Source organism: Pyrgilauda ruficollis, unplaced genomic scaffold (assembly GCF_017590135.1).
Source record: "Pyrgilauda ruficollis isolate IOZ18807 unplaced genomic scaffold, ASM1759013v1 scaffold4, whole genome shotgun sequence".
NCBI lineage: Eukaryota > Metazoa > Chordata > Aves > Passeriformes > Passeridae > Pyrgilauda > Pyrgilauda ruficollis.
This window is the reverse complement of record NW_024525489.1, coordinates 2,523,191-2,542,999: the sequence shown is the minus strand read 5'-3', so window position 1 is coordinate 2,542,999 and position 19,809 is coordinate 2,523,191. Positions and strand designations below refer to the sequence as shown.

Genomic DNA, 19,809 nt, shown 5'->3' with positions numbered 1-19,809 from the left:
CTCTCTTTCACAGTCATGGTATTTCTCCAGACATCTGTTAAAACATGTACAGATTTCAGAACACCACACCTGGAGATGGAATCCCTCTCAAAAGCTCTACCCTTCACACTTCCCCCTTTAAGTTCTCCATGTAGAAGTTCGCAGCATGTCACCCCAAAACGTACTTTCATCTCTATGCAGCTACATCATCTATTGATTTTCAGTTGTTGGGTTAAATATTCAACTGCACATACCACATAAAAACAATGCAAAACCATTGGACTCTAAGAAGTCCTTTTGCTTTTGCACCTACTCATGTCTTCTGGCAGGCTCCTGTTTGAAAACTGCATGCTCCTGATCCATTTTGCAATCTGTTTTCTTAAAAAAAACCTTTTCCTTTTTTTTTTTTGGCTACAAATGTTTAATACTCTTGACAAAGAGGTTTTTCTACATTTATCAACAAGCAAGAACAGTTCCCCCTCAGCTGCATATGTCGTAATTGATTCACACTTGAAAGTGGTAAACAGAAATCACACTAACACCACAAGTGTGGTTAGAAAGCATGGCTAGAAGAAAGCATATGAGAGAAGTCAATGCACTATGCCTGCATATGCTGTACAAACCATCAGGTGCCCCTACATTTTAATAGACCAGGTTAGAGCTGTTCTCCTGGCCTTGCTGTGCTTGATCCTCAGAAGGCAACAATGGAGTCTCTGCACCTGTTTAACTACTGAGTGCTAGACCTTTTGCAAACCAACCATGGCTGGCAATTCATCCACAAGCTGAGAATCAGCAGTTTAGCCTGATTAAAGGACAACACATTCTTCTGCCATGTGCCACAGGGAGTTTTACAAGGCAAAAGGATTTGGAATATTTGGGGGAAAATGTATGAATTTGTATACATACAAGTATATATATCTACGCGTGTGTGTGTGTGTGTGTATACACACAAACACGCACATGGAAAGAAAGACACGTAATTCTAATAACATTTTCTACCTGGAAAGAAAGAGAAACCTTTTGTTTTCCCCTTTGAATGCAGTTCTGTTTGTGTCCACAGCCAGCATGCTGCTTCCTGATGCAAGGCTAACACCTTCCTGCCATTTTGCAGAGCACCCAGTCCACTGTTCATACTCACCTTACTGACACATGCAATAATATCTAATGGCACTTCCAACACAGAAATCTGTTGCTGTAGTGTGCAGCATTATTCCAAATGAATTTGAGGAAAGCTTTCATTTAGTTCATTGGCAATAAACATTCCAAAATTTTTTTGGTGGGTTGAAAGGTTTTTGCCATTCAGCTCCTCCCCACCAGGCCAATTCTGAGACTGGCACCAAAGAATCAATTTTGACTTCAGCAGGAAGCTCGTTTTGTTTGGTGTGAGTCTGGATTTGTTTTTAAATTCCAATTTATCTTTAACTAGCACGAAAACCACTCACAATCCACCACTTATGGTGTCGGGGTAGGTTAGCAAAAAGAAATGGGTCATGTTGGGAACAGCGGTTTTCAGTTTCTCAGCACAACTTTATCACGGCAGCATGTACTCCATAAGGCCACACATCCAGACAATCCACAGCAGAATGGGACTTCCAGTGAAGGGAAAGTGACTGCGAATGCAAAATAATCCCTGAAACTCCCCCTTATTAAAAATGTGTGGAGGACCTCTGTGCACATATAGGAAACTAAGGAAAAGTGAAATTAATGCTTGCTAAGTAGTAACATACAAAGACACAAAAAGGTTTCATTTTCCTGTCCTGTTAAGATGACCAGAGCTGAGATTCATTTGCCCTGGCCACTCTCCCACAGACAGCACATGAAAGGAAAACAAGAAGCATCTCTTATTCCCATGACAGCACACCCTAGAACATAGCAACCTCTTCTTTAGCAAGGATTTTCATGGAAGACAAGCAGCACTATATGCCCAAGTAACCCTCATGTTGCAATGTCCTATCAAACTATAGCAGTCATTTCACCCTCTGGAGCAGTCAAACAAGTCCTTCTCTTTTGGACAAACGACCTGCATGCAGACCAAAGGTTGCTGCAGAGTTCTGCATCATTTGATTCAGAGGTTCCTTTATAATATACACTAACATACCTTCACAGGGAAAATTTCCTGTCCAAACCCATCCAGACGTTCCACTTCATTGATGTACATTAGCTCAGCCTCTGCTGCTGTAATGCCACTGCAATTAGATTAACAAAAGGCAGCAAATAGTTCAATATTACACACACACACACACACAAATACTAGCAAAAAAAAGTGAGTTTCACAAACCACTTAAGAAGACGCTTTGGAAACGCTGCCTAGAAATGCATAACACAAAGATAACTTTCAATATTAGGATCATTTTCGGCAAGGGGGGAAATTTTACTAAATGTCACTAAGCTAAGGTACAAAGCACAGTTCAAATGACAGGAGGAACAAACAGAACTGATCACATTACTCAGCTTCTTCCAGACACATAAAATCTTCTCCAGGCTTTATTAAGACATCGGGTTGTGGATAGTTTTGGATGGACAACTTGAACCATAGGAGTGCTAATCTGCCTGAATATTATACAAGGCCACTGGAGCTTCCTAAAATGACTTAAAAGGAAAGACCTACATTTTCAAGTTGGCTGTTCAAAAACACAGCCACTAAATCCAAGAGTTGAACAGATTCTCTTTCATAAGACAGAACAAACCAGCTGAAAACTTTTACACATGTGTCTACACATGCTCCTGTCACAGCTCAGGAATTCAAACAGATTTCAATTCTCAAAAGCAGGTCGGAATAGATTTCAGATTGCTCCAAAAAAAGGCCACTATTAATTTTTCTCCTCTTTACTCCTCCTTACCACAGCCTACAAACAGAAATATAGGAAAAAGACAAATACCTGGGAGAAGGGAGGTGGAATACGATCTACCCGCTGAAGTGAGGGGAAGTATCTGCTCTTTGTGTTGCAGAAATAGCACTATAGAGCTCAGCAGGTGGGAAATCTTTCCTTTCAAGTCTGTGCGTTAACCAAGATCACACAAGCAGCCCATGGCAGGGAGAGAACAGAACCAGGCCTGCTCATGGCCGGCTTGGAAGCTATTCCTTTGGTTGCATCAAAGGCCTAGGCTTGCATTGAAACTCAAAACTGAGAATGGCCTTAGAGACTGGTATTTGTCCTTTTACAACCACTTTCTCTCATGTAATGGGGAATGCAGCATCCTTCACATAATATTCCTATTGCATATGACATGTGGGTACTGCTATTTTTTCCCATAACAGCACTCAAGAGGTTTGAACACTTCCACCACTGAAACACCTGGACAACATGAAAGACACTTGTTCACAAAGAAAGTTTTTTTACTAAAGCACTAATGCACACACTCCTAGCTCATTAACTAGTAACACTATACTGTGTCTTCTCCTTGAGACTTCAAACCCAACTCCTGTTATTTTCATTTCCATTACACTGAGAGCATTTGTATCCTCCTCCTCTTGAAAGAGGCCCTCGGATCTCCACCGATCAAGTCACAGGGTCTTTCATATCAGGATTTAAATTAAATGAAAAAGAGAAAGGAGTCTGCTGCACAGCACAAGTAGGGTTACACATGCTCATTAAACTTAAGAGTGTAAATGCTCGTTTATTTGGGATTAAGTTCCTCAGCCATTTTGTGTTTACAAGAGGCAGATAATCTTCTGTTATAGACTAATTAAAAATACAGTGACACAAAGCATAATAGCAACATGAAGATAAGCTAGTTAAACACTGCATGGGGACTTAAACAATGCATGGGGAGGCAGGGAAGTACTAGAACAATGATAATTTTTTTTTTTTTTAAATAGCACAAACTTCATCATGTCAAGCTCACCTGTGAGTTCGGTGCTCCTGAGCAACCTTCTGAGTCAGGTCCTCCAGGACAGCTTCATCCTGGGTCCAATCCTGTAAGAACATGAAGCAGCATCAAAAACTAGTCAACCAAAGAGAGAGAGAATAAAATGGCAGACAGAAACTATGAGAGCAGATGGTTCAAGACTTGTAGTTACAGAGAGAGAACCTATCACTGACTGCATTGAAAATTCAAAGCATGGGATGCTGAAAATATGTGAGAAGAACACAAAACTCTGATTTTTTTTTTTTTTACCTTCTTTTGAGAGAGTAAAGAGATACTGTTAAAAATAAGGGTAAGGTCCTTATTATTCCAAAATAGAGAACAGAATATAGAGCGCAGAAAAAGGACCTTTTCCTGGATAAATACCGAACAAGTCCTTAAAAAATTTGGAAATCTAAAAAATAATATATACCTTTGAAAAACCAAAATAATACACAGACCATGGAAAATGAATTCATGAGTATTTTTTTTTTTCCTGCAACATACAGGTACTCCCTTCCTCATGTTATAGAGATTGAAAGATTTGCTACTTCTTCAAAGATGCATTAAAACCTACTTTACGCTTGCAACACATTTCTGCGCAAAATTTTTTATACTCTCTAAATTTAATAATGTGCAGTAGAAAAAATTCTGAAATAACTGGGAGCAAGTTAATAAAGGAAGTCTACTCATAAATTCAAGGCTAAAAAAAAGGAAGCTGAAAAACTTTCTTGCAAAACCTCAAAGTTCTTACTTTTATTTAAGAAAGCCTTAAGGCAGCATGTAATGTACTTAAATACACTGCTTCTTACTCAATGGGGCCCTCCCCTCTGATATTTGCTTCTGCCACAAAAAAATGTGAAAGTGGTAGCGTGCTAATGAAAAATGGCATGGTACATGCCTATGCACAGCCACACACCTGTGGGGTGTACTGTGTACATAACTTTGTTCTTTTCACTGCTGAAGAAATGCCATTTGACACACATTGTAGCCTCACAAGATCAAACAGCACAAATGCAGCTGCCCCTCCCTCATCCACAAGTTCACTTCACTAATGAATTTATAGCAATGGTGGAGGCTTTTTTATGCCCCAAATTCCCTCAAATCCTCCAATCTGCTTAGGGACTCATTTGTATCTGCAGCACTTCGCCACTCTTACTGAACTTGCAGTAAAATATATGCAGAGGAGCAAAGAGAAGTAGTTAAAGAGATGTCTAGAGAAATAGTTGATTTAAGAGTAGGCTTCTGAAGGTGTAGGAAGCAGACACTCTGCTGATCTTCTTAAATTTAGCAATAGTTGCATGGATGAAAGGCAAACTACCACAAAGCAATGGTAAATATGCAAAACAGAAGAGAGCTGACCACACCACCATGGAGGCAGCTGACACAAAAACAGAGGTTCTAAGAGATGGGCCCAAAGAGTAAATTGCTGTACCACAGAGAAATTAACCACCTGAAAGCTCATGTAGAGACCTAAAACCTCCCCTAATTTTTTCTGAATAGTAAAATAGTACCAGCACATCCCTGGCACAGTTCAAGACCAGGTTGGATGGGGCATTGAGCAACCTGGTCTAGTGAGAGGTGTCCCTCCTCATGGCAGGAGGCTTGAAACTATAGGATCCTTAAGGTCCCTTCCAACCCAAACCACTCTATGATTCATTTTGTATTGAAAGAACTTTGTAGAAGTTCATTTACAAAATTACTCCCTGACAACAACACTTTTCTCCATATATATTTTCAGCCATCTTCTTTCCCATTTAGGCTATTATACATGACTTCATACGCCATCTTCTATACACAAGATCATCAACTACTTATCAACAGATAAGATGGCTAACCAAAGAAATTCTGCTCCATAGAGAAGATAACAGAAGTTTATTAGTGAAAGGTTAATACTGAAGCCACATTTTACATGTATATTCTACACAAAGCATATTCAGATCTCTGCATATTCCCTTCTTCTGATTTTTTCAGACCGTATTGAACTATCTAGTGGCTGAAAATCATACTTCCACTTCAAGACACCAGGCAGATGTCACCTTTTTGGACTTAAGATGAACTGTCCACTGCAGTTCCTGTACAAAGAGCATGGGTAAGTGGGATGAAATGCTTCTCAAGCCTTCAAATTACAGTGAGATGAATCATTCTCCCTCTACCGCTCCACTAATTGCAGAGGGAAACCAGATGCCTAAACTTCCAGGCAGCTACACTCAGGGCATGGGAATCCCACCCTGCTTCCAGATAATTTTCCAGTCGGAAAGAATTCCATGAACTTTTATATTTATGAAGATTACACTAAATACTTATGCTGATGGACTTGTTCATCTAAGACAAAGCCAGCCTTGGCTTCAACAGGCATTTGTTTTGGATTTTTTCTTCTCTAATTCATCCTCCCAGAGAATCTCAATGCCACAGACTGCATGTGCTTGGAATTTGTCACCAAATTTCCAACATCATTAGTGATCTAAGCTCCTTCCCTAAACATTCAAGTAATTTGCTAGTTTCCAAATGTAAACTGAATTTACAGCAAATGTTCCCTGGAGAACATTTTGAGAAGACCTGATTCAGGCTTCACTTGAGTGCAATAGTCAGCTGATGTAAATCCACCTTCTCTTGAGGAGTGGCTGCATGGTTTGTCCTGTGAGACATTTACTACAGCAGCAGCTCTTAAATCCCTTTGATATGCCATGTTGCTAATACCATAGTACTGCTAATATACACCTTTTAAAACAGCTGCAAATTCTTGTTTGATACAAAGATGCCTGTTTCTTTTGTGGGCACCAGTTCCTAGTGGAGGCTCAACAGGAACTGAAAATGGGCTACCATTCCACAGGATGGAATAATTCAGCTGCAATCAAGTTTTCAGGAGAAAATTTTGTTTTCACTAGTCCACTGCTGGTGATTTTACTCTGTTATCAACAAAGCCATCTCTGAGTCATGGAGAAATTATTCACAAAAGAGAGGGATAAGGAACTCACCATAGGAAACAAGACATATTCTCGGAGGAAGTCATGAGATTCAAACTGATTATAGTCTCCAAAATCCGCTGGAAAAAAAAGACCACAATTACTCATTTTGGCACTTTCCACACATGTCAAGACCACACTCAACCTTTGCACAGATGCTTAATTTCAAGTGGGCAAGTTCTTTCTGAAGCCACAGCCCAGCACAAAGACTTTTCCTTGTACTTTAGCTTTTAACATGGAGGTCTGAAAATAATAGTGTTATTAACAGAGATCGAGTGACAGCCAACAAGGAATTTCTTTCTTTGATCCCTAATATAATGACTATTTGCAATGCTTAACCATCAGGAGTGCAAGAGTTTGTTTTTCTGTAGCCTTCTTGAAATCATACCCCCATTAAAAAAATGCTGGGATTCGTCAGTCTCCTTAAAAATCGTGCACACTTTTGCTTCTCCAACATTTCCAATCCTGACAGGCAAAAATAAAGAAAATTTAACCTAACTCTGCTACAATTCTACACAACTGAACAAAAGATTAATTTTACAGCCCATAAAGGTTAAAAACCTATAAAGGTTTAGGTTTAACCTAAAAAGGTTAAAGGTCAGTTTTATTAAAAATTGTCAACAACCAGCATAGGGGAAGGTTTATCCTTCTGCAGCCAACCTAGCAGTGCAGGCACTGTGTTGGTTTAACTGACTGGCCCACACCTTTCTACTCACTTTTCTGCTTCTTCACTTCTCTATCTATTCTAAAAGATACTCATCTCCATGCTCACATTCACTCATTTGTCAGGCTGAGGATTCTTGTCTAAATGTCCTTGAGACTGTGGAGTTTTGGAAATGCTTACTAAAGTCTAAACTACATTAAAAAACCCCAAACAATGCCTATATTTATCTATCTGTTAAATATACAACAGCTTATATCAAAAGAGTATCTTGCCAGGAGGTTTTTATTTTATATTAATTGAACAGGATCAAACGCCATCTACAAGATTCTCATATTATAGGAGCTGGAAATCCCCGCCATAAATCATTTTATCTAAACATTCTTTCAAAGCTACAAGACAATTTCACATATTGCAGGATGCCAAAAATGCAGTTTCATTTTGTTTCTACCTCAGAGTTATGTTTTAACATAAACAGAAAGAAATCAAAATGGGCATGAAACACAGTCTGCAAGTTTAAAAGAAATAAGTATTTCAAATACCTTTGGCTGCATCACATGCAAAGGACAAAGGCAGTAATACAAGGTCAGGAACAGTAGGACTGACTCACTCTCAAAATTAGGAAAAAGCTCCAAAAACACAGTGAAACATATTCAGTATCTATTCAGACCTAATTTACACACTGGAAAATCTTCATTTATCTAAATAAAAAGATTCATTATGGAATCTTATACACATATTTCCCTTTATTAGACAAACATTAAGATTTGACAAGAAACACTTTCTCTTCAGTTTTTAGCAAAGATATAAGATACAAACACAGCATTTCTACTGCTCTAAAAAAAGACCATAAAAGTATTTATCTCTATTGAACCTTTAATTGTCAAGAATCAGATGCTCATATTTGCTATTTATGTATATACTTCCCCATTTCCACTCATCAGAGAGCATGCAGAGAACATCCTTGCTGAAACTCTGCCTTAAGTTCTCATAGTCAGCTATGGATAGACTGAAACATACTTTATCCAAATACAGGGCTTCTTCCTCTGCACGTACACATTTTATGATCCTACTTTTATTGATGTCCTTAGGAGTCTCAGAATAAAAATCATATTGTAAGAAGTAGGTTATTATTAACTTATAACTCACATAACAATTATGGTCAAGTGTTCTTTAATACTTCATATAGCACTATACAGCAAAATGAGATTTTAATTAAAGGTAAAATTAAAGCTGCTGCTGTGCTCTTTGATGTAATTTGCATTTGAAACCAGAGAACGTGAAGCAAATTCAGTACTGCAAAGTACTCCGTGGTCAGGGCTAGAAGAACTGCAGTTTTGTTGAGATTTGCTTGCATGAATTTTAGAAATATGAAAGTTGAGCACTGTGATGTGGTCCCTCATTCCCACCCTGAGGATGTGAGTGTTTCATCCACAGCAGTCCACCCATGCACTTTGGAAACAATTGGAAACCCAGCTGCTGTGAGAAGGGCTCATACAAGGCCTCAGCGTTCAGCCAAGATGAAGGACAAACCAAAAGAGCCATTCCTGGACAAAGGCTATGGGGTCACGTCATCCTACCTTGCACTGCCAGACCAGCCAGTCGAATTCCCTGCTCGAATGAGGATATCAACCGCCCATCAAGGACATCCTTTTTCACCTGTAGGTAATACTGATATCTAAAAAAAAAAGGAGCACAAATGAGCACAAATTATAATATCTATATGCTTGCACATTTCTTACAGGGAAAAAAAAAAAGATTGTGGAAAGGAAGGAAAAAATCACCGCAAACAGGTCGGGTTGTTGAACAGCAGGTCTGTACCTGGCTTCAGAAGCTCCTCATTACCATAACAAACTAATCTGATACCTACCTATGCAATGGATGAAAGAGAAAATAAAATGCTCTAGTTTGGGTTCCCCAGATCACATAAGAGATGGACATCTGTGAAGATTACCTCTTTTGTAAATTTTATAGAGACCATGCAATCCCCAATGCAAAAAGGGGCTTTTCCATGTTGTTTCTATTGTTTTTGATCCATTGTCACCATTTTGATTGAAGAAATAGAATTTTAGCTATACGCTTTGGTCTGCTGATTTACCTTAAACTATGGCCCATAAAAAAGATTTTTAATTGGCATTTTTCATGTGTAAGGATGACTAAGACACACAAACACAAGCAAACGCAGCTTCTAGCACAGTCCGTGTGTGCACTCAGCCTCAAGCTTCCAACCCCTGGGTACACCTGGGTGATCCCAAATTAAGAACCTCAAAACCCAACGAATGGGCTTTTTCAGGTTGTGAGCAGACACAGCAGCACAAAGGTTACTGCACCCTTCAGCTGCATGCCTGCTCACCCCCTGAAACTGAAAGTGGAGGGCATCCACTTAAAATGCCATGGATTTAAGAAATACTTGCTTGAGATAAACTGGGATAGAAAGAATTGGTACACAAGCATGCCAGCCAGTCCCAGAGACTGCAAGCTCTGCAAGGCAGAGACTGAAGACCAGTCAAAGTCTGTGGGCACCAAACTCCTAACTGCGCTCAGCTACAACCACATCTGACCTTACCTCTGAACCTCTTGACAGAGAAGCTGTTCTGGCCTTGCTTTAGAGTGTCAGTGACCTTCCCAGTCCCAGAAGAAGGGAGAACCACTGCATCACTCACAGAACATGAACTGCGCTGCCTTTAACTATGCTTGCAAATATTACTGCTTGTGTTGAGGTATAAGAAAAATATAATCTCATTTAAAATGCTCAGATTTGGCTTTCACACAGCCTAATAAAGATGAAAACTGATGGGGATTTTGAAATTTGACTGAGAGAGACAGGCTGAAAAGCATATGGCTTCTCAGCCTGGGCCCTGTGCCTCAGCCCCAGGTTTCACACTTGCTTGGTCCAAGAGACAAATCAGCTTCTTTCTACTCCTTTGCAGTGACCAAATCCTAACTCTGAAAACATGCACACTTTCACAGAAGCTTGATTTAAGCTGCTTTATCAACTATGCAGGTGAGTGATGAATTTGGTCCTTAAGACTTGTAATCCCAAAAGCAGCTATTTGGGTCCGTGCTACATACACACGAGTTACGTATTCTAGTCTAACAACGAGACTAAAATCCCTATCTGCCACCAAAAGAAGGCTATTGTTAAAACAAACACAGTGGTAAGAGGCTACATGAGACTCAAACCAATGTCAAATCTTACAGTGACATCCTAGCTGTACAGAAGTCAAGAATGTCACCAGCTGTAGAGGAGCCATGATTTCAACTATGTGTCCACAAAACTACAGACAAATCACAGGAAGGATTACTCAGGTAGGCATCAACAAAATACAGTGCCAATGCAGTTACTGTAGTATCAAATATGACCTAGGCTTTCAAGAGAAACATTGCTGTAGGGTTTGAGTTGCCATTTGACTTGCCATAGGAATATGATGAAAGCAAGGAGGAAACATTGCTTAGTGTCTGCCTTGGACAATATGGAATTCTCAAAAGCTGTCACTACAAATTTCCCCCAACACTGATGTTAGAAATGTTAGGGCAAATAAAGAGCACACACACACACACTCACTATTACACACTCACACAGCTACACATTCACAGACAGCTGACAGCACCCACAATCTGAGAAAGATGTCTATTTACAGGTGTTTCACTTGATCTTCAGGAAGAGATCACATTTAAAAATCTCATTAGGAATATTCTATAACGTTATGGAATCATAGAACGGGTTGGGTTGGAATGGACCTTAAAGATCATCTAGTGAGTTTAGGATTTATTATATATTGTAGATTGGCATGCAGCAAGAGTTTAAGGGATGTACACAATTAGTGCTCTGACATTAACTAGTTTATCTGTCAGGAAAAAAAAGCTCATGGAGAAAGTTGTCACTTCTCACAGGCAAACTCATTGAAGTACAATCACTTGCTGTGGCTCTGACACCTATTTCAGTGGAATTACCACGATAACCTGAAGAAGATTGAGGCAGAAACCTGTGGTTGGTACCTGCTTCCCCTTTAACCCTGGACTGACAGTGACAAGTGATGTCACCTAAAGAGTCCCCTGACATGTCTTTTCATGGCATCGAAATAAAGCATTAACTGGGACATGTGTCCCCAGGCATGGACTGGGGTGGCAAATTCCAGTGTCGAGGCAGAGGGGGAGGATACCCTGGAGGAAGCTCCACTAGAAGGCTCAAATAACTCCACCAGCCACAGATTCATGGCTCAGCCATGCTGCAAAACTGTGGTCAGGCTCCCTGCCCAGCCAATGGAGAGGAGCAGTTGGCCCACATTCTGTCAGGGAGTTGAGGCTCCTCCATCTGAAATTAAATTAAATGCTGTTATTATACCACTATGCTAGCTGAGACTGCTCTTTGTTCACTTGGATTGTGAAAGTAGATCTATAATTTGAGGGAAATCAAACTCTTAAAAAATGTTTCAGCTATAGATTCACTGAGGAAGGTTGTTCCAGGACAGCAGATAAAAACATGCATTTCAGAAGCCTTCTATTAGGTGGTTTAGTTGGGAAAGCCTATGAAAAGTGAACAAAAGTGAAGTTTGGAATCTGCACCCCCAAATAATAAAAGATAAAAAATTCAAATTTAAGATTTACAAAGCTTTAATCACAAAGCCATTTTGGCATAGAGTAGTGCAGGGCAGCAGACACACCATACCTGAGTCAGCCCAGAGCTGAAATCTCTCACCTTCATTGCTCTCTTTGGGTTAAACTTTACTAGCAGAGCCATTGTGTATTTAATATAATAAAGGCTACTGCAGTTTGCCAGCCTGTAGCTAATTCCAAGGGGAATAGGAGTGGACAACAAGTCTGAACAAAGCCATCATTATAAGGATATAATTTCCCACAACTCTATTTAGCCAACACACAAAACATTGGAAGTATATTTGCATGTATGGCATCAAAAAGCACGTAAAGAAGCTGCAAGTGGATGACTAAGAAACAACATCTCAACTCGGAATCTGTATTTTGGCAATCCATACCATTAAAGGAAAAAAAGCCCACCAAAACCCCATAGTATTAGTGAGGAGGAGATAAGGGTACTATTTTAAAATTTAATTACAACACCCAGATTCAAACTGCTACAGCTGCATAAATGTGGGGAAACTCCATTTGCTCAAACAATTCTGCATGGACCTCCCCCAGGACCAGGATTCACATTTGTTCTCCTGTCACTTCAAAAAAGAAAGTGGATGTTTGTATAGTGTCACTGAATTCATTGCACCCTTCCATCACCACTGTTTATCTGACATAAAATCCCTGCTGCTATTTGATACACGCAGAAAATAACTCCGTTTCACTGATTTCTATTCTCCTCAACAATCAACATTTCATATATCACAAGCAGACAGAACCTGGCCTGACCAAAACAAGAAGTGAGGTTTTTGTAGAGAAATTAAAGGATGGTTTACAAAAGTAAGAATATGGGTTAGGCTTGCAGAGTAATTGCACTGCACCTTCAGGATTTTCTTACTAGTGACTTCCACAAAGAACCACAAGGCAAATACTTCCTTACCTTAATCATTACTCAGTATTATCAGATCCACTACCCTTAGTAATCAAGCAGCATCAAACTCTGCTAGGAAATGTAAAGAAACAGAACAAAAAATTCTTTTTGTCCCAGAGATTTACAATCTAAAGGTATATTTTATACAAAAAGCTTTGAGTTAATAAGGTTTAATACAGTTTGAATACTGCAATGTGACCTGTCTGGATTTTTGTTATTTTTCACAAGTTTTACTTTCCTTCTCTGTACATCAGAGAGGGTTTGTACCTCCAATGCAGCGGGAAACACTCAAAAAGCTTTTTTTTTTTTAATCAGGTTGTTTTATTTGGAAATTTTGACCCAGTATAAATACATAACAGTTTCAATACCAATAAATATTTACCTTGAGTGTATCTGAAAATAAACAAAGCACTACAAAACATGTATTAAGTTACCCAAGAGGTACAACTCCTTTACCATAGTTTCTAATGATGCTATTACTGGCATGACTAACTTTTTATAACTCATTAGGTACCATTTTGGCACCCAGCCTATCTATTGGATAACTGCATAGCTATGCAATTTAACTTCTCTGGAGGAAAAAAGAACTACTCTACCATTTCATACCTCTAAAAGAAGAAAGCTTTAAGACTCAAAGGAGAAACAGATTGGTCCACCAGTGGTTTAGCTCAAGAACTTCAGCCCTTCTCCAACTTCAAAAAAAATTGCAATGAGAGTACAATACAATCTTCCAAAATTAGGAAGACAATAAAAATCTCATTGAGTCACAACAACAGTCCGAGTCAGCTCATTTGAGATTAACTTAGTATGGTAATATATTTCTGAGGAGAGACGCTGCAGTGTACTCTTATGCAATAATGTGCCCACAGGGGAAGCAGTTTCTCCAGAACAGAGGTCTTTTATCATTTACTAAAATTATTTTAAGCACCAGCTTTGATATTGATGTGTCTATTGTTCACCTGACACCTTAAAATCTGCCATGATTTTAGCTTTTATACTATTTAGCAACAGGATTCCATAGATACCTATATTGCTACATTTGAAATAGAAGCCCATTTTTTATTTTGAGGATATGTTTTCTCAGCCTTTGAGATAGAAGAGCCGATGACTTGGCTATTCAGGGTAACCAAAGGAAGTCCCTAATAATGACTGAAAAGTGCTTTCTGTTTATTTATTACATATTTAAGACTCATGTTACTACTTAACTCTTACCGGTAGCTTTTCGGAAAAAAAACATGCTTTAATGTATTAATGATCATTAGCCTAATTTCATACAATATCTGAGGTTGGTGAAGCTACTCATGTAAACTTGGGCAGGAATCCAAGGCAGATCTGGAAGGTCTAAGGTTTTGTTCCCAAGTCTCAATCCAGAGTACTACTTACTGGATACTGCTTATTTCATGTGGGTCATTCAATACACTGCAACAAATCTGGCTTGCAAACTTGGACTGGATTTTATATGATAAGAAAGGCAGTCAGGCAGACAAGACTGGTCTTTTCAAATGCAACATCAGTATATTGGCAAAGATGGTGTTATGATTCTGAGCCTGAGCATGCTGAAACACATCTTGGAGGCAAGGATTCAATCAGCACATCTTAATCTAAAGGCACTTTACAAAAAAAAAAAAAAGAAAAGAAAAAAGAGAGATACACAGATCCATGATGTCATTTTCAGTAACACAGAGCTAATACCTCGTCTTTGCCACTTTAAAAACTTAGATGGTGCTGATAAACACCATCTCTAGTTCACTCCTTTGGAATTTCATCAACTTCTCTCCCAGCAAAAGTCTGGTGTTTCATAGTCCTAGACAACAGCCATTTACCTGGGATTTGTGTTAGATTATAAAAAACAATGACACTGTTTCCACTAATAGAAGGGTACCTTTCCTTCTTTTTGGAAGGGTATTATTGAGAATGAGTCTACCACACCCTGTCACAGACCTTCAGGAAGATCAGCAGACTTGCCAGAAAAAAAGAGCAAAGGAGACGAAAGAGCTTTTGTCACACATGCAGGAGGAAATCCTTCAGAAGCTCAAACTGCCAATGCCAATAGTAAAAACAGAGTCATAACATCTTCCAGGGTAAGAGCTCTTTGATCATAGCAACCTTAGAGGGTAGGTCAAGGCTAGCTTCAGGTAACTGAGAAATTACTCTGTTCAAAAGCACATCCAGCTGCCTACATCCTGGCTTCCTCCAGCAGCTGGATGGAAAACATGACTGACACTAAAACCAAAATAAATACATGGAAAGATTTGTGTCATTCCCCTTCCTAGCGAGACAGAACAATGCTGGGATAGCATCATATTCACACATTTGACTGAAAAAAAAAAAAGGAGAACAGATCAAAACACAGTTCCTATCACCTACTTCCAGATCACTCAATCTCTCTCTTTAAAAGCAACAAATTATAATTGAAAGGGAAAAGAGAGGATTTGGCTACAACAGACTAACGTCACAGTGATGGCCACTTTCCAATTATTTTGATGTGCGGGTTGTGAGGTAAGGACAAATGATGCAGAGCCTGGATGCCTGGCTTGCCTGGTGAGCTGCACTTGGTGAGGCACACAGTGAAAGGCCAGCTACCACAGCTATCAGTGAGGTTCCTACCAAAGGCCTTCCAAAGGTTAAGGACCAGCTCCTCAATCAGCTCCTGGCTAAGGATACTAGAACAGGAAAACCTTTGCACAGCTGAAGACAGCATGATGAGAATTGTGCATCGCTTAGTTGTTGCTTACCACCTCCATTTCAACAGTTGACTACTGAAAGGTTGTTAATGTGCGTGCATTCCCCAAAAGATAATTAAAATTCCAGATCTCCAGCTCCTCCAGTTCTTTACACAGCTGGCACATGATTTCAGAAGTAAATGCAAAGTATTTTAAGAGCAAAAAGGTTTTTATTCTGGCATGAATTAGTCAATAATGCCAAATTTCTGCAGAAAAATAGAGCGCTTAAAGAAAAGTAGGTTTGCATTACAAATGGATGTTGACTGTTTAGGAAAGTAACACAGACACTGTAACCTCTCCCATATAAGCAGTACATGCTTCCGGTGCAGCCTGATCTCAAACTGCTGTGGGTCTTTGTTGCCCAGAGTTCAAGGGATGGCAAGCGAAGCCCTCGGGATGGCAAGCGAAGCCCTCAGCAATGAGCCAGGAGACATCACACTCTGCAGCAAAAGAGGGAGCACGCATAGGAAAGAAGTGCTCTGCCAGTGGTTTTCTTTTCCTGCCATTTCTGATGGGCCACAAGCACAGACATGCACCCAGGCCCTGCTGCAGCCCGCAGACATGACACAAGCCTTCCAAAACACGCGCTCCTTCCATGAGAGGCTTAGCCACCAGATACAGCTCCACAGTATCCACCAATTTCTCTACATTTAAACAGAACCCCCCCACCAACCACAACAGGTCCATCCTCTGTACTTGTACATTGTTTTTTAAGAGCTTATTATGCATTTTGCGTACTCCAAGTTCAAATAAACCCACAAGCACAAAGTAAAACTTTAAATAAAAAGGCCAGTAATGGCTTGCTTTTGCAAGAAAGGAAGGCATGCCACAACCTGATCTTGATTTTCTGCTCTTGAACTATTGAATTAATTATAACAAATTACAGGGAGCCCCACTACAATTTATAAGCACAATAATCTCCCTTACAACCACCTATAATTTTATCAGAGTTAATCCAAATACCTAAAGAATTATACAGCACAAAACTTTGACATGCCTTTTAGAGTAAAAAAAAAACCACCAGGGAAGCCATATTCTCTTGTCTTCTGAACCTTTTCATTTAAAAAAGACATTTGGTCTCTGCAAATTGGAGTTAATTGGAGTCCAGCAAACCCTGGTGACACCACCATAGAATTCATCTTTATAAAGGCTGAAGTGAGATAGCAAAAGTAAAGCAAAACAAAATCATATAATGCAAAGAAATCTGTATTTTAGCATTTCTAACTGGAAAAAAAACCCCAAATGTTCAAAGCAAATATAAATATTACATAGAAACACTAGAATAAAAAATATGGGAGAAAAGAGTTTGTTATCCACATCTTTGAAAAAAGCCATGTATCCATTTGGTTAGGGTTTTAAAGACATGCTAAAAGTGTTATTGTTTATTTTATTGTTCAACCTAGGCTTGAAAACATGCTCAGCTATGTGCTCATATCTCCTGAACTGAGCAGAACACTTGCATTTGGCTACAGAGATCCTAAGGCTACAGCTCAGGAAACTATTTTTTCTTTTTAGCTTCACGTTCTTTTTTGATCACAAAAAGAAAAAAAAAAAAAAAAAAGGTAGGACTGAGGTGAATTACAGCAACGCCACATATCACTTTCCACAACATGGTTGGGGTTTTTTGAGTGCAAAAAACCCACACTATCTCCCACAACTGCTGCCTCCACCTTCACCTTCCTCTGGTCACGATCTTCCCCATTCCCATATAGGGTCCCAGGGCTCTTCTTCCTCACCCTGAACTGTGTGTCCCAGAGGCAGCTACTGCTTTGGTGCAGGATTTTGGATAATAAACCAATTCTCCCAGGTGTCAGGCACCTGTCCTTTAGTGCCTGACACACAACATGGGCTCCAATTGAGAAGAGGAGCTACAACCACATACAGGCCCCACCTACACACAGGTGCTCACTGAGGTGCTGTGGCATGCAGCCTGTGTGTCATTACCCACTTGGTTAGTCACATCCTCACAACAGCAGGTCCCACACACACAGAGCTACTCATGCCTCCTGATCTCCAGATGGAATAAAACAAAAAACAAAAAAAATCCTGAAATGGCAGCTGTAAAGATTCATCCCCACAAAGATGCAGAAGTGCAAAGATAAGCTATGGCTATGTAGGCTGAAGCATGCTTAACCTCCTGGGGAAGAGGAGCACAAAAAGCCCCTGTTGGTCTTTCTTGAATTGGAACTAGATGTCGGCAAAAATGAGATTAGACCCCAAAAAGTTAATAATAGCTTATATTTACTTCCTTTATTCATATGTGTTGACTCAGTTCAAAATATGCTTCTCCCTGCCCTGAAAAACAAGGCAGCTAACCCTCAAGCTGTATCTGCTGTGGGAAAAGGTGGTTTAAGCTACATATGGAAGCAATATGAGTCAACAGTTTGAAAATTCTCCTGGTAGCCAGCCAGGTTAATGGCCAAGCAGGTTAGAATATCATGCTAAAAAAATGTGGTGAGTTAACTAGAACAAATGTATACTCAAGCTCATACTATGCAATACTAAAAATAAATAGATAACTTTTTTTTTTTTTAATGGTGCTTAAGTACAGGCATAACTATTCTTTGGACCCAAAACAAACATGGAGAGTTCTCATTGCTCCATTCTCTCCCCGACATTGTGTCAATTGTAACAATAAAATATAATGTATACACCCCATAAGCCCCATTTTATTTTTCAATATATATTTTAAAGATTCTTCATCCATACTGCTCTGAACTCTGGAATTACTCAAGTCCACCATGTTTTTCTGGCTAAATGTAGTGTGTTCTGCTGTGCACTGATGCAAAAGCTGAACTGAGTAAGCACATATACCAGTGAACAACTGGCATGCCTATGTAAGCATCCAGAAGCACATCACAAAATAATTGCTTTGTGGGTGCAGAGCAGCATGCAAGTGTATTCAGGTGTTACTTTATTCAAAGAGCAAGTGGACACGTTCAGACTTACAGAAGAATGTGTGCTTAGCCTGAACTTAACCAAAAAAAACCCAAAAAAACCCAAAAAACAAAAACAAAAAAAAAAAAAAAAAAAACAAAACCAAAAAGAACCAACCAAACAAAAAAAATCCAAAAAAAAAAAAAAAAAAAAAACCAAAAAAAAAAAAAAAAAAAAAAAAAAAACAAAACCAAAAAGAACCAACCAAACAAAAAAAATCCAAAAAAAAAAAAAAAAACCACAAAAAAAAAAAAAAAAAAAAAAGCTCTGGTGAGCCTGCAGTGAAACCTCATTCATGAATGCATAGAGCTCACTTATAAAACCCTGTCAATGAAACCTTTATGTAGCATCCCAACCTCACATAATCAATGTCTGAGAAAGCTCTACGGATTTAGTGGAATTTTACCTGGTGTGGAGTTAAAATCCAGGCCATTGGCTATTGCCTTTTACAGTAATCTGTCCTGGCAATAAGAAAACACTGCTTGAAATGTGACACAATGAAGTTGCTGCCTATCTATAGGTCGTCAGTACAACATCTTATATTCCTGCGAAAAGATTGTTGGAACATCCACATGAGCATCAGTGCCAGAGGAAAACAGGAAAACTCAGGTTGCTTCCACCTCCCAGAGACCCCAGTGACCCTAATGCTTCCAAGGGAATAACTGAAAACAGTTACCCCACACCTCAGTAAATCATGCAACAAAACCATGGCCCAGGAAGTTGTAACATCCCAGCGAAGGCAATCCTGCAAAAGTGAACACAGCTCTGATAACGACAGGATGTTGCCAGGGAAATATGTGAATCAGTGCCCTGTTGGGTGGGTAAAATAGATCCATTTCATTAAATGAATAATTATTCTTTTAAAAGCTTCAAAACCAGCTGAAGATATCAAGTGCAAAAGCAGCTGCCAAAGATAAAACAGTGAACCGGTAAACATCTCACTGCACAGGAATCTGCCATCTTCCGACACTGAGATTTCTGCCAAATTCTTGTTGAGATTCTCAGCTGCATAAGGGCCTCCACACAAATGCTTCTTTTAAACACATTTGGAGACTTGAGGGTTGTACTGACATTCAACTGCAGATCCTTTAGTACTATACCCTGCCAGCAAGGCAAAAAACCATGAAAATTATTCAGATCACTGAAAAAGGTAAGTTTAGAACTAAGTTCTCATGATCT

At 39.3% G+C, this 19,809-nt stretch overlaps 1 protein-coding gene across 2 annotated transcripts in view; it reads right to left on the bottom strand.

The window, feature by feature from the left end:
* PTPN14 (protein tyrosine phosphatase non-receptor type 14) overlaps window positions 1–19,809 on the bottom strand; it is a 110,558-nt gene that overhangs the window by 31,876 nt on the left and 58,873 nt on the right. The window contains exons 4-7 of one of the 2 annotated variants that reach the window (XM_041476883.1): window positions 9,033–9,130; window positions 6,804–6,871; window positions 3,826–3,896; window positions 2,078–2,165 (exon numbers count right to left, since the gene is read on the bottom strand). In XM_041476883.1, coding sequence (XP_041332817.1) covers window positions 2,078–2,165; window positions 3,826–3,896; window positions 6,804–6,871; window positions 9,033–9,130 — 325 coding nt within the window. Of the gene's footprint in view, window positions 1–2,077; window positions 2,166–3,825; window positions 3,897–6,803; window positions 6,872–9,032; window positions 9,131–19,809 lie in introns of those variants that run through there. The other variant, XM_041476884.1, reaches the window with a different exon arrangement.